This window comes from Rana temporaria, chromosome 9 (genome assembly GCF_905171775.1).
Source record: "Rana temporaria chromosome 9, aRanTem1.1, whole genome shotgun sequence".
Lineage (NCBI taxonomy): Eukaryota > Metazoa > Chordata > Amphibia > Anura > Ranidae > Rana > Rana temporaria.
The window spans coordinates 42,796,188-42,812,151 of record NC_053497.1 but is presented as its reverse complement, the minus strand read 5'-3'; the positions used below and the strand labels follow the sequence as shown (position 1 = coordinate 42,812,151).

Genomic DNA, 15,964 nt, shown 5'->3' with positions numbered 1-15,964 from the left:
AAAGTGAATGCTGGCTGACTTCCCTCTCTGTAACTTGTAGCTATTGCTCCTCCCTGTGATATAGATGTAAAGTTTTCCCGGTGGACTTTTTACAGCTGAAAAACCAGAGGGGAAAGACGAAAACCGGCTCGGCAGCTTTTTCCCCTTAAAGCGGATGTGCCAGTATAAAAAAATATTAAAAGCCAGCAGGTACAAATACTGCAGCTGCTGACTTTTAATATTAGGACACTTACCTGTCCTGGAGTCCAGCGCCGTCCGCAGCAGAGGACGAGCGATCGCTCGTCTCTCTGCTGCTCCCCCCCCCGCCATCCTCGGTGAGGGAACCAGGAAGTGAAGCGCTCTGGCTTCACTACCCGGTTCCCTACGGCGCATGCGCGAGTCGCGCTGCGCCCGCCGATTGGCTCACACGCTGTGTGCTGGGAGCCGAGTGTTTCCAGCACACAACTGGCGACAGACGGGAAGTCAGAAAAACCCATCTTTTGCCCGTAGCGTGTGGCCGGAAGTGGGTGCAAATACCTGTCTTTAGACAGGTATCTGCACCCCCTCCCCCCTGAAAGGTGTCAAATGTGACACCGGAGGGGGGGCGGGTGCCGATCAGCGTGAGTTCCACTTTAGGGTGGAGCTCCGCTTTAAGCCCCATACACACTATCATTTTTTCTGCAGGTTTTTCTCTTCGGGTTTACCCAAACCATCTAATATGAGGTCAAACCTTAAGAGTTTCAATTTGTATGCAATCAGGCAGGCCCTTGCACTACATGGTTTTGGTAAACCTGAAGAGAAAAACCTGCAGGAAAACTGATAGTGTGTATGGGGCTTCACCCACGGCCGTTTTTCCTGGCAGGAAAACTGCCATGAGAGCTTTAACCGGGAAACCCGGCCGTGTGTATGCTCCACCGCAGTGTTTCCCATAGGAAAACTGCCAGGAAAAAGACATGTTCTCATTTTTCCTGCCGGGATTTCCGGCGGTTTTCCTGGCGGAAAAACTGCCATGGAGCACAAACACGGCCAGTTTTCCCGGCCAAAAGCTGTCATGTCAGTTTTCCTGAGGGGAAAACTGGTCGTGTGTACGAGGCATTAATGAAAAAAATTAACATTCAAAATTCCCAACTCACGTGTTAGGAGCGTGCTTCAAAGAAAATGTGTTTGAAGGTTGTCAGATTGTGCCGTTATGTCCGACCACTCTCTGAAGTCTGTGGGCAACCATAGAAAATGGGACTATCCTTTTGGTGTGCATGCAACAGAGCCCAGTCCTACCCGGGTCAGGACTGTGTATGTGTGTACCAATTTTAGTGAAAGCTTTACCCTTTTATAGATCAGAATTATATAAAAAATAAAAAAATAAAAGCAAAAAATAAAAACCAGGAGAGATAGTGATTTACAGTAACAGTACCAGAACGTTCAAGCTAAACACAGAGCAAGACTGAGATGGGGCCATGGCCAAGCCTTCATCCAATAAGCAGTGGTTATATATCTCTGGGTGCAGATGACCCTCTTACTATCTCCAAGATCTCCTTTGGCCTGGCCTCGCAAAAGCACAGTCTCTCCTGTCTCTTAAACATAAATCAGAGAGGAGGACAACAGGGGGGGACTATATAACAGCTGCTCAGCTCCTATAACCTGCGGCAAAAGAGAGGCTTAAAAGCTTGCCTGGAGGGGAAGTAAATTATGCATCAGAGCCTGCGTCTGCTCTGCCCTGTGTTGCACAGTATTGCTTCCCTCCCCTCACCTCCACAACACCCCGTTATGCCCTCTGTTTCCATATGCAAAAATTATCCCTGACTTATAAATTTTCATAGCGTCATAAAGACAGAGAACAAAGGCTGCCCACGCAAGAGGCAAGGAAAAGAAGAACCTGATATATGTTGGGGTCACGGGAATCTGAGGGGTTTAAGGTGTGGATTGTATTGTCTGGTGTACTAATTACTGATCTGCGGGTCATGAGGGTTGGAGGGTTGTGGCAGATTTAACTAAGCTATGGCAACTTGACAGCTTTCAATGCAATGGTGATGTGAAGTGCATGTCCTTTTGAATTTGTCTTTTTGGTGCCAGTACATTCTGTATTGTATTGTAGTGATTATTAATGGCCCTTAAAGGGACTCTGTCATGAAGCCAAACACCCGTGTGAGGGGGCATTTAAAGAAGTAGCCATTTTTGCCACCTGCTACTTCTAGAGCAGTAAAAAGGGAATCTGTTTTTCAGAGCCCTAAAACTGGAACGAAGCCTTCGAATCAGGAGGCCTACTTCCCCCTTGAAGTCCATAATTAGGATTATATCAGTAGTAGGAGGATTGTAGTGATGCGTGGGTCAGAGCCCTTTACCTCGCTTTGCTATTTACATGATCATTATTAGGTAGTAATGCTGCCAGCTCTCTGGTGATTAGGACTTATTCAGTTATCCTGGCTGTGATATAATGAGGAGTACGGACATTAATATGTGGACTGGAACAGATTAAATTATATTTAATGCTCGCAGATCTTGTGTTTGGCTCATTGTTTATATGCCTGTTATCAGCAAAGGATGGAATACTAGGGGGTACATACGGAGGATGCTCCTGTCTCTGCGCCTTGGGGTAACAAAAAGGACAGAGATATATTTCTGCAGTTTCTGTGCTGTTGCTGATGCATCTGGGTGCAATTTAGTGCCTCTAATTACATAGTTAGTCAGGTTGAAAAAAGACACAAGTCCATCCAGTACAACCAAAAAAAAAAATAATAACAATAATAATAATATCATACAATCACATATACCCAATTCTATACCCACAGTTGATCCAGAGGAAGGTGAAAACCCCCAGCAAAGCATGATCCAATTTGCTACAGCAGGGGAAAATATTCCTTCCTGATCCCCTGAGAGGCAATCAGATATTCCCTGGATCAACTTTTCCTATAAATGTTAGTACTCAGTTATATTATGTACATTTAGGAAAGAATCCAGGCTTTTCTTAAATCAATCTACTGAGCTGGCCAGAACCACCTCTGCAGGGAATCAAATTCCACATTTTCACAGCTCTTACTGTGAAAAAACCTTTCCGTATTTGGAGGTGAAATCTCTTTTCCTCTAGACGTAAAGAGTGCCCCCTTGTCCTCAGTGTTGACCGTAAAGTGAATAACTCAACACCAAGTTCACTATATGGACCCCTTATATATTTGTACATGTTGATCATATCCCCCCTTAATCTCCTCTTCTCAAGAGAGAAAAGATTCAGCTCCTCTAATCTTTCCTCATAGCTGAGCTCCTCCATTCCTCTTATCAGTTTGGTTGCCCTTCTCTGCACTTTCTCCAGTTCCCCGATATCCTTTTTGAGAACTGGGGCCCAAAACTGAACTGCATATTCCAGATGAGGTCTTACTAATGATTTGTACAATTTATTTTGAAATACGTTTTAAATCTAGCATGGTCCAATTATCATGGCAAGGCAGATGTTCATACCTAAGGACAAGAGGGTAGGTGTGAAAATCCCCTCGTGCCCTTAAAACAATAACATCTGCCTTTCCCTGATAATTGGATTGAGGTGTTGGTGCTACCTGTTCTGATATAAATGCTGGAATATTTTCCTGAAACTCATTAGAACGAAGATGTGCCTTGGACAAGCTGAGAAACCTTGTCATTGCTGAACAAGTCCAGTTGAATGTAATTAATAGGGTTGTAAATGTTTGTTTTTTATTTTCTAAATACGTTCCTTTAAGCTAGTGCATTGTTGTTTCCTTCGATTTCTCTTCTAAATGTTTTTTTTTCTTTGTTTGAATTTCTCACTTCCTGTTCCTCCTCAGTATTTTTGTAAATATTTTATATCTTTTCATGTGACAACACTAAAGAAATGACACTTTGCTACAATGTAAAGTAGTGAGTGTACAGCTTGTATAACAGTGTAAATTTTGCTGTCCCCTCAAAATAACTCAACACAGCCATTAATGTCTAAACCGCTGGCAACAAAAGTAAGTACACCCCTAAGTGAAAAATGTTTAATTTGGGCCCAAAGTGTCAATATTTTGTGTGGCCACCATTATTTTCCAGCACTGCCTTAACCCTCTTGGGCATGGAGTTCACCAGAGCTTCACAGGTTGACACTGGAGTCCTCTTCCACTCCTCCATGAGGACATCACGGAGCTGATGGATGTTTGAGGATGCCCCACAGATGCTCAATAGGGTTTAGGTCTGGAGAAATGCTTGGCCAGTCCATCAACTTTACCCTCAGCTTCTTTAGCAAAGCAGTGGTTGTATTGGAGGTGTGTTTGGGGTCGTTATCATGTTGGAATACTCCCCTGCTGCCCAGTCTCTGAAGGGAGGGGATCATACTCTGCTTCAGTATGTCACAGTACATGTTCGTATTCATGATTCCCTCAATGAACTGTAGCTCCCCAGTGCTGGCAGCACTCATGCAGCCCCAGACCATGACACTCACACCACCATGCTTGACTGTAGACAAGACACACTTGTCTTTGTACTCCTCTCCTGGTTGCCGCCACACACGCCTGACACCATCTGAACCAAATAGGTTTATCTTGTTCTCATCAGACCACAGGACATGGTTCCAGTAATCCATGTCCTTAGTCTGCTTGTTTTCAGCAAACTGCAGGCTTTCTTGTGCATCATCTTTAAAAGAGGCTTCCTTCTGATAGTATGAGGCATATGGCCTGAGTACTGACAGGATTACCCCCCCACCAGGGGTCAAGTCCTGGGGAAAAAAGTGTGGGAACTCCCACCCAAAATCCACTCCCCCACCAACAAAAAAAATCATACGCTCATATGCAAAAAAAAAAATTCGATCCATTGTACCTTAGTAATGCTTTATGTTACTGGCCGCTTCCTGTATATGGATTCATCGGTAGTGTGTGGGTATTCCGTCACTTCCTCGAAGCAAGTTCTTTCTAAATCCTGCGATAACTTGCGGCAGACCTCTGCAATGTCTCCTGGGAACACTGACAAAAGCTCCCAGGAGACATTGCGGCATCGAGGAAGTGACGGAATACCCGCACACAACCTGATAAATCCATATACAGGAAGCGGCCAGTAACAAAGGATTACTAAGGTTCGCCTGCCCCTGACAGTGACTCAAGCTGGGCATCACCGCTTAGTGAAGGATTGGCTCGGGCGGCTCAACTGCTCTCGGCTGCTCTAGTCCTCCAAAGGGAACTGCGTTCCTGCTGTGAAAAAAGTGCAGGAACTCCGTTCCCACAGGACTTGAGCCCTGCCCCCCCACCCCTTCAACCTCTGAAGCAATGCTGGCAGCACTCATACGTTTATTTACCCGAAGGCAACCTCTGGATATGATGCTGAGCACTGGCACTCAACTTCTTTGGTCGACCATGGCAAGGCCTGTTCTGAGCGGAACATGTCCTGTTAAACCACTGTATGATCTTGGCTGCAGCTCAGTTTCAGGGTCTTGGCAATCTTCTTACAGCCTAGGCCATCTTTATGTAGAGCAACAATTCTTTTTTTCAGATCCTCAGAGAGTTCTTTGCCATGAGGTGCCATATTGAACTTGCAGTGACCAGTATGAGAGAGTGAGAGCGATAACACCAAATTTAACACACCTGCTCCCCATTCACACCTGAGACCTTGTAACACTAACAAGTCACATGACACTGGGGATGGAAAATGGCTAATTGGACCCAATTATTGGACCTCACTTTTGTTGCCAGTGGTTTAGACATTAATGGCTGTGTGTTGAGTTATTTTGAGGGGACAGCAAATGTATACTGTTATACAAGCTGTACACTCACTACTTTACATTGTAGCAAAGTGTAATTTCTTCAGTGTTGTCACATGAAAAGATATAATAAAATATTTAAAAAACTGTGAAGGGTGTACTCACTTTTGTGAGATACTGTACATGTGTAAGTGTGGCACGACACTGCCCGTGCCCGGAAGCATTCTGATGTTACCTAGCACCACGAACACGGGAAAAATTTTTGTGTATATGGAGCGATCTCTCATATTAAATTGTACAACTGAGGGATCAGTCAAAACCTCCGTTTTATGCCTACGGGCAGCCTAAGCTTCCAGCTACTACAGGCCCTGGATGAGATCCTCCAGGTCCAAGCTAGAATGGCAGTTAGTGGAACAGCCAGCGCACGTCTGTTCCAGTTGTTTATTTTACACTAATCCAGTTTACATACTGCAAGGAGCGACTGGAAGAGGGAGGGTGTCATTGCGACGGGAGAGGGGAGAGCGCAGATCTGGGGGCTGTATACTGGGTGCCCCCCCCTTTAGGATTATTCTGTGATTAACCAACACTCCCTGTGGCTTTATAGCAGCCCTTGCTGTGAGTCAATGAAGCAGACACACAGTGAAGCAGTATGGAGAAGGAGAAGTGGCGAAGGGGGGAGTTGTGTCAGGCAGTGGAGGGGGTGGGGGGGGACGGGACACGAAGATATTTATGAATGAGAGGTCGCACACAGATGGGAAAAAAAAAAAAAAACTTCTTCAGCAGCCCAGTTAACGCACAGAACTGGCTCTGCACATTTATCTGATGACCTTGAAGTTTGAGAGCAAAGGAGGGTGGGTGGTGCAATAAGAGAGGGGGGCCTCGGTCTGGCACAAGGAGAAAAGCAAGCTGTGATTTCAGTGCTAAGTCTCTTGCAGGGGCACACAGACCCAATGCGTTAACGTGTCATTTTAATGATGGCGCGAGGCCGGGGGGGGGGGGGGGTGCTGTACCCTGTGGACGCTGACTAGGATATTCATGTTACAGATGACATTACAGAATGAAATGGAGTAGCTATGGATGGTCAGCAGATCTGAATGGAGAATTATGAGGAAGAGAGAGCTCTCAGCAGTTTATCACTGAGCTCCCCTAGGACAACACAGGGTCAGCCTGCAGAGTGTATGGCTGCCCTCTCTGTGGCCCCTCGCTCAGGCACTTCCCCAGCTCCCATTCTTTTCCCGTACAGGCCAAGTGCTGGAATCCCGCTCCTAATTACCATATCAGTCATCCTGATCTATAAGCAAACACTGAAATGCCTTCATGACCAACTCGAAATGCAGCTGGCTTTCCCAATTGTCCCTGGTGGGGTCTAGTGCCCCCCCCCCCCCTTTACTCAATGATCTCTGATTGGCTTTACCTCTTCACCCAATTCTGCAAAAAGAACAATCTTGCATTCTCCTTAGCAGCCTTTGTGATTATAATCAGCATTAGCCCACTCTGCCCCGCGGTTCAATGATCAGACACTGCGCCACTAAGCGGCTATGACCCAAGATGGCTGCTCTAGCAAAGGTGAGCAATAGGAGAGTCTACAAATAAAGATATGTCATTCAAATTAATAATTCAAAATTGTATTAATATTTAAAAAAAAAAAAAATCTTACCAACCAATATTTGTTATCACTAATCGACTACATGGCACGAGGGATAGGCTTTACTCTGCCCCGCGGTTCAATGATCAGACACTGCGCCACTAAGCGGCTATGACCCAAGATGGCTGCTCTAGCAAAGGTGAGCAATAGGAGAGTCCACAAATAAAGATATGTCATTCAAGTTAATAATTCAAAATTGTATTAATATTTAAAAAAAATTAAAAATCTTACCAAAATTTGTTATCACTAATTGACTACATGGCACAAGGGATAGGCTTTAGTATACTGTGGGCCAGATTCTCAGTGGAGATACGATGGCGTATCTCCAGATATGCCGTCGTATCTCTGAGTTGCGCCATCGTATCTATGCGCCTGATTCTTAGAATCAGTTACGTATAGATTTCCCTTAGATCCGACAGGCGTAAGTCTCTTATGCCGTCGGATCGTAACTGCATATTTACACTGGCCGCTAGGGGCGTGTAAATCAGCTAGATACGCGAATTTACGAATGTACGCCCGGCCGACGCAGTACAGTTACGCAGTTTACGTTAGGCTTTTCCCGGCGTATAGTTACCCCTGCTATATGGTGGCGTAAGTGCGGCATACCAATGTTAAGTATGGCCGTCGTTGCCGCGTCTTAATTTGAAAAAGTTACGTCATTTGCGTAAGTCGTCCGTGAATGGGGCTGGACGTCATTTACGTTAACGTCGAAACCAATGACGTCCTTGCGGCGTATTAGGAGCAATGCACACTGGGAAATTCCACGGACGGCGCATGCGCCGTTCGGGAAAAACGTCAATCACGTCGGGTCACAGAACATTAACATAAAACACGCCCCCCCCATCCCACATTTGAATTAGGCGGGCTTACGCCGGCCGATTTACACTACGCTGCCGCAACTTATGGAGCAAGTGCTTTGAGAATACAGCACTTGCCCGTCTAAGTTGCGGAGGCGTAAGTACAAAGAGACCATAGTCTTAATAAGCTGAAATGAAGCATTACCCTGTTCACTGGAATTATCCCCACTCTGCGAAGCCAACCCTCCACTGGATGGACCCGGCGTTCCTGAGTGGGTGGAGCCTGTTTCATCGTGGTCGCGTATCCATGAATTATTCTGGGGGAAAAAAAGAAAATAACTATTAGTGCTATGTGAATTGGGCTGCAACAAGATGTATATTGAATGTGATTTGAAAACATGCCTACAGATGGTTCAATTGTTTCCCTGACAGAATCCATCAAGAAACTTGGTGGCAGAGCTTTTTTGCTGAGGAAAACGGTCGTGTGTATGTTTTTCATCGAGAAAACTGTATAGGAACTCGACGAGAAAAAAAGAGAACAAGTTCTCTTTTTCCTAGACGGGAGTCTCAATTTCCTCGTCTTGTTCCTCGTCGGGCTGGTTTTCGATGAGAAACACGTTCGTGTGTATGCTCAGAAACCCGCACATGCTCAGAATAAAGTATGAGACGGGAGCGCACCTTCGGTAAAAGTAGCGTTTGTAATTGAGATAACACATTTGTCATGCTGTAACAGTCTGAAAAGTGCAAATCGTCTCTTAGCAAACTTTTACTTAACACGCAGTAACATGAGATTAGCAAAAGCAGCCCCAAGAGTTGTGCCAGTGGAATCGAACTACCCCTGCCATTGTATGTGTTGTACGTCACCGCGTTTGAGAACGAGGAGATTTTGTCTTGACAGTGTGTACGCAAAGAAAGCTTGTCGAGTTTCTCCACAAGCCTGACAAGGAACTCGTCGAGGAAAACGATGTTTCATTTATGATGAGTTCCTCGGTCGTGTGTTCGAGGCCTAAGGCCCCGTACACACGTCCGAGGAACTCGACGTGCCAAACACATCGAGTTCCTCGGCGAGTTCAGTGTGGAAGCCGCCGAGGAGCTCGGCGGGCCGACTTTCCTCATTGAACAACGAGGAAAAAGAGAACATGTTCTCTTTTTGGCCCGACGAGTTCCTCGACGGTTTCCTCGCTGAAAAGTGTACACACGACCGAGTTTCTCGGCAGAATCCAGCTCTGACCAAGTTTCTGGCTGAATTCTGCCGAGAAACTCGGTCGTATGTACGAGGCCTCAGTCTTTGTGCACATGGTCGTAGAGTGTTCAGTGCGATCACTTTTCACCGACCATGCTGCTGAGCATGGATAGCCGCCCATTGAGATGATTCAAATATTTTGTGGGGTTGTGTAAAGCACCCGCACAGACATATGCTCCGAACACACACTATCTGTAGGTGTGTGAATGGGTGGGTGCCTTATTCATCTCAATGGGCAGAGTGTACGCTCCTTGTACGGCCATATGCATGAAGACTAGAACAATATCTTGCATTTCAGTTGCTTTTTAAGACACAGAATGTGGCCCGCTGTGGGTTCGATTATCCTTAGACATGTAAATCAGGATACATAAGAAGTTCCACATTGTGCAATCATTTGGCACGTATGTTACATTCAACGTATCTGTACACGGTATACATTTTATACGAGTCTTGAACGCCACCATTGATCCAGTAACCTTATCAACCTCTTGTTTGGTCACAAGAGGCAGTTAAATGTTTGATCGCTAACAGGTAGCAGCAGGCTCAGTAACAACACACATTCACAGAGGAACTTGCAGCCGTTAGAGGGAGAACTTGATTTTCTATGGTTGCTTTTGTGAAAGCTTTTAGAAAACCTAACACCAGGGAGATAAGAGCAGGATGAAAGGAAATCTGCTGCTTGGGATGTGAGGGGTCGTTTTCATTTGTACATACACCCCCTCTGGGAGCTGAACTGACCCTTATTGACCCTTTAATCCCACATTCAAAGGGTTTGCTGCCTTTAGGCTCCAGCCCAGCTCCCTCTCTCCTGAACTGTGTAGTTTTAGTTGCTACTTCCAGGTGATCAGAGAGTTTTAGGTTCCAGCTGTGAAGATTTGGATACAGCAGAAACCATGACCCCTTACCCTGTCCTGATTAACCTGGGGGCTGCAAATGGGACACAAGGGTTAAAGAGGGAGCAGGCTGCAGCTCTGACCTCAAGGAGGGACCAGGCAGGGGGAGTTTTGTTTAAAATCTGCAGGGGGTTGGATTCAGACATGAAATGTAAATGAAATACAGGCACTGGGGCCTTTACATGCTAATTCTCTCTTTCTCTTCAACTGCAAAATGAGGAAAATACTCCCATATTTCCAGATAATGACAGAAACATGTTCTGGGGTCAGAGCCCTTGTGACCAAAGTGTAGCGATGACAGTGGCATGTATCATGGGTCAGTCCTCTTGAGGGCCAGGGTATGCCAATGTCAGTGGCACATTTAGTGAGTCGGTCCTTCTATGGACTGGAGTATAAATGTGTCAGACATTATTAGGCAGACCCTCCCAGGATCAGAATGTACTGCTGTACATCATGTTAAGTCCATGACAAACATGTATTATATAGCCTCCAGTACTGGCATTAAAGTCAACCTCATTCGTCTTTTTTTTTGGCAGCTTAGAGTAAGAAGTGTCAAGTCTGTTTATTAGATTCCCACAAGGAATTGAAAGTAGATGCCTTCAAGTATAGATGGCCTTGAAACTTATGATACCCTATTATGCAAAGCTTGACTTTAGTAGAGAAAGTCAAACTCCAGTCGGCTCCCTTCTTCAGCTCAACTTTGGTCAATGATGATCATGATGTAAAGGAGGATGGCTTCTATGGAAGCCTCTGTAGACTCTACACAACTTTATTAATATTTGCCCCATTAATAGTATTTGGTCAGTGATGATCATGATGTGAAGGCGGATGGTCCCTATGGAGTTCTCTGTAGACTCTACACAACTTTATTAATATTTGCCCCTTTAATAGTATTTGGTCAGTGATGACTATGATGTGAAGTGGGTGGCCTCTATGGAGGCCTCTGTAGACTCTATACAACTTTATTGATATTTGCCCCATTAATAGTATTTGGTCAGTGATGATCATGATGTGAAGGCGGATGGTCCCCATGGAGTCCTCTGTAGACTCTACACAACTTTATCACTATTTGCCCCTTTACTAGTATTTGGTCAGTGATGATCATGATGTGAAGGTTGGTGGCCGCAAGGAATTGAAAGTAGATGCCTTCAAGTATAGATGGCCTTGAAACTTGATGACACCCTATTATGCAAAGCTTGACTTTAGTAGAAAGTCAAAGTCCAGTAGGCTCCCTTCTTCAGCTCAACTTTGGTAAGTGATGATCATGATGTAAAGGAGGGTGGCTTCTATGGAAGCTTCTGTAGACTCTACACATCGTTATTAATATTTGCCCCTTTAATAGTATTTGGTCAGTGATGATCATGATGTGAAGGAGGATGGCCCCCATAGAGTCCTCTGTAGACTCTACACAACCTTATTACTTATTTTCCCCTTTAATAGTATTTGGCCAGTGATGATTATGATGTGAAGGGGGGGTGGCCTCTATAGACTCTACACAACGTTATTATTATTTGTCCCTTTATTAGAATTTGGTAAGTGATGATCCTGATGTGAAGGAGGTTGGCCTCTATGGAAGTCTCTGTAGACTCTACACAACTTCATTATTATTTGCCTCTTTAATAGGATTTAGTCAGTGATGCTCATTATATGAAAGAGGATAACCTCTATGGAAGCCTCTGTAGACTCTACACAACTTCATTATTATTTGCCTCTTTAATAGGATTTAGTCAGTGATGCTCATTATATGAAAGAGGATAACCTCTATGGAAGCCTCTGTAGACTCTACACAACTTTAATAATATTTGCTCCAGAATGTTTCTGAGATAAGTACATTTGTTGGGTAAGTGTCCCAACAGGAACACTATTTGCATGGAGTGTGATGCCCTCCGTGTCTTTGCATGTTTTTTTTCCCAGGTGGCCAGCGTTCTCTTCCTATTACTGGTAAATAACAGCTTTTCCAACAAATGTCCGGACCGTTCATGCTCCTCTGTTTGAGAGTCAATGTCCAACATAATACCCAACAGCACCACTGTAGGTAACAACTGAATCTCTCTCACACTTCACAGTACTTTTTCCAACAATCCCACTCATACAACTCACACATTCATCAAAATAGTACATACTGTAGATACAGACATGCCCCATTCTCACTGTTAGGTCTACCTAGGGCTGCACAATGTTTACAACACAGGGATCCTCAAACTACGGCCCTCCAGCTGTTGCGGAACTACACATCCCATGAGGCATTGTGAAACTCTGACGTTCACAGACATGACTAGGCATGATGGGAATTGTAGTTCCTGAACAACTGGAGGGCCATAGTTTGAAGACCCATGACCTACAGTGTCCCAGTTGAGCTCCGATATGCTGAACATGTAAGAAGAATTGACACCTTGAGTAAATAGGCTGAGCTAGAGATGGCTATGATTTTTATCATTTTATGTCACATGTGAAATTCTTCAAAGTGCCGCCAGAGGCCAGGGACAAGTAAAAGGATGAGCTATGGGAAGGTTTTTTTTTTAAAGTGCACCTATCTTAAAATACCGAGCTGCTATTATACGTATATACTTGTTTTACGATAGAACAGGAATATATTTCCCCTATTTAGCTGCAGTTTCAAAAATAGGAATTTTAATTTTCTGTTATTGCTTTGCAGAGAAGCTACAAGTTGTGTATCTCCAATGCAAGATAAATGTATTCAGACACGTCAGTCCCTGCCCCAGTGGAGCCAACAAATACACACGCGGGGGATAATTTAGCCAGAAGACAGTTAATCTACCAGTAAGCCTTTGGACTGTGGGAGGAAAACAGAGCATCCAAATGAAAGCAACACAAACATAGGATAACATACGAGCTCCATATAGATAGTGCCCCTGGGCTAAAGAGGACCTCAGTGCTGCAAGGCACTGTTAACCTTTGCAGTGACACCATGCTGCCAAAATTAAATCTCTCCAGGAAGGTACACAGGAATGGTTCTCCAACTGCGCTGGAAATGCTATCATAGCGACTGATGTCACCAGTAACCACCACTGTTCTATGTGGGAGTTAATTGTCTCTGGTATCAGCAATAAGAACTGACAATATTTTACCACAGCCACCAATCAGATTCAAGCTTGCCCTGGGGGTTGTAGTTTCAAAGCGTAAATCCGATTGGTAGCTGTGAGGAGATACAAGCAATTCTTCTTGCATACACAAGGTCCAGAGTGACAATACAGAAAAATTCAGGCTAGGGGCTCGCCAACCAATTTAAAGAGGAAGCTGAATAGAAAAGTCACCTGAACCTAAATAGATAACAGATGCAAAAAAAAAGATTAGCTAGCTGGAGTGATTTTTATCACCCCGTTGCACAAACAAATGCTTCACCCCCCCCCCCCCCCCCCCCAAGTCCAAGTCAACATGGCTGACTGAATGGGCTCTGTGATACATTTGCATGTAGCAGATAAAACACGGCTGAATTAGCAGCTGCACACTTTTATTGTTATTTAATATTAAAGAAATATGGAATGTCCAGCAGTGGTGGAAGGCATATTAATGAGCAGTGAGTGTGGGCAGTGGAGGTCTATGCTAAGGAAAGGGTTAGGTGGCGATGCTGCGAGCAGGGTGACATGCACACAATAGGCTGCTGCTTGGAATTTGGAATTAGTGCACTCAGTGCGAGGCCTCGCTCTGTATCCTGCTCGCTCCTTAGCCTGGAGGAATATTAAAAATGCATCAGTCCAGCTATAGGCAAATGCATCATCGCCTGCATTAGTTTGGGAAGAGAGGCGGGAGAATGCCGGGCAGGGCTTCGTTAACTGGAGGGGAACGTAACCAACAATTACAATCCTGGGATGTGCCTCATTAAAGATGCAGCACAGCGTCCCTGTGTGCCGGGGTCCACTTCTATCACATGCCCACGTTAATGTACGCACGTCACAACAAGGCCGGCACACACTGCAGCCTACTACAATAGGTACATACGTGTTCACACATGCTGACTAAGCACAGCCTGTTTGCTGTAAACCCACCAGATTCAGGTATTGCTGTCCACACGGGTATTGCTAAGCGTCATGCTGACCACATATGCTTCTGATCTGCACTACCTGCATGGAGTTTGCATATTTTCCCTGTGCTTGCATGGGGCACTCCAGTTTCCTAGGACATGCTGTTAAGATTAATTGGCTTCTTTCTAAATTGGCCCTAGTATGTGTAAGTGTGTATGTACGCATGTGAGATAGGGGCCCTAGATTGCAGGCTCCTTGAGACAGGGACTGATGTGATGTACTCTATGTAAAGTGCTATAAATAATAAAAAAAATATCCAAATTTTGATTACATTTGTGGGATGGTAACGTAATTAAAGTGATGAATTACAAAATTGCAAAAAATTTAACTGAAGTAAAAAAAAATGCTGTACCACATACATTACAACCCCGTTAAAAATAATTGAGTATTTTCTACAGGGTCTCTTTCTTGTCAATTTGACCGCAAGATAAACAGAAAGTGAAAACATCCAAAATTTGATTTTTATAAATATGATCACATCAGGACAAGAGTGTTTTTAATAGGCTGAAGTGTTAATGGGTGTCATAAGGGATTTCAATTGAGGGCCCATTCACCCCATATGCATTGGGTAATATTGTCCAATGCAGTTCCAATGGACAGGCAAGGCAGTTAGCCTTATGTCTTGTTGTTTCAGTTTACACCAATGCGCTGTATTGTTGTGCGCTGAGGAAAAGCTGGACAGAATGCATTTTTACGCATTGCAGGGGTAGGGCAGTCAGTGTGCAGGGGTTGGGCATGTCAGGACAGGTCTGATCAATGGAGGAGAGCAGGCTTTGCTAGAGAATTTTGCTAAATCTTGGGGGAAGCAGTTTACATTAGGGAACAAAATGGCGTAAATTCCCAGACGTAGGTTTGCATGGTGTGATCTTAGAGGGTAGTAAAGGGTAGTAAAGCACCTTGATTCCTACCTGATCCGATAGACTCGTACAGGATCCTGTGAAATCTTCCAGATCTGATTTGGAGGAGCCATCACGGTCGTCTATCACCAAGTCGATGGGCATCTTGCCTTTCAAACAGGTGATGTATCGATGACAGAAGTTATCACACAAATCGTGAACCTGCAAGGGGCATAAAAGTTATGTGTTACTCCAGAAAAAGTTCCTTTCTACCTACTGCAGATATAGTATTATTATTATTATACAGGATTTATATAGCACCAACAGTTTGCACAGCACTTTACAACACGAGGGCAGATAGTACAGTTACAATACAATTCAATACAGGAGGAATCAGAGGGTCCTGCTCATTGGAGCTTACAATCTATATACACAAACTGATGTTTTCTTGGAATTTTACTAAATGAAAGAGTAAGGCCGGCCATACATGGTTCGAACCTGCTGAACCAGCCCGAGATTCGAACCGTTAATGAGCAGGCTGAATGTACCAAGCTGATCGATCGATCGACTTGGGTACAACCAGCCTGCTGGATTCTCTTGCGATTATCACTAGCAGCGGCTTTAGCCACTAGGGATAATCACTGTCTTCTCCCGGCGGAGATGGCTTCCCCTGGCTGGTAGAGGACAATGGCCCGGCAGGAGTGATTCTATCAGTGTTGATGGGGGAATCAAAAAATCCAGTGGTTGTAGGAAAGAAATTTGCTCCATGTATGGCCGACTTTACTTGCTTTTCCTTAACTGATTAACCAGCTTAAAATAGGTTTATAGAGCTGTCGTGCTGATCCATAAACAACAAA

At 44.6% G+C, this 15,964-nt stretch overlaps 1 protein-coding gene across 5 annotated transcripts in view; it reads right to left on the bottom strand.

Annotated features, from left to right (window-relative positions):
- Positions 1 to 15,964, bottom strand: part of LOC120913400 (homeobox protein meis3) — a 69,806-nt gene that overhangs the window by 27,344 nt on the left and 26,498 nt on the right. For 3 of the 5 annotated variants that reach the window (XM_040323284.1, XM_040323286.1, XM_040323287.1), the window contains exons 6-7: positions 15,168 to 15,329; positions 8,298 to 8,409 (exon numbers count right to left, since the gene is read on the bottom strand). In XM_040323284.1, coding sequence (XP_040179218.1) covers positions 8,298 to 8,409; positions 15,168 to 15,329 — 274 coding nt within the window. The remainder of the gene's footprint in view (positions 1 to 8,297; positions 8,410 to 15,167; positions 15,330 to 15,964) is intronic. The other 2 variants (XM_040323285.1, XM_040323289.1) reach the window with 1 other exon arrangement.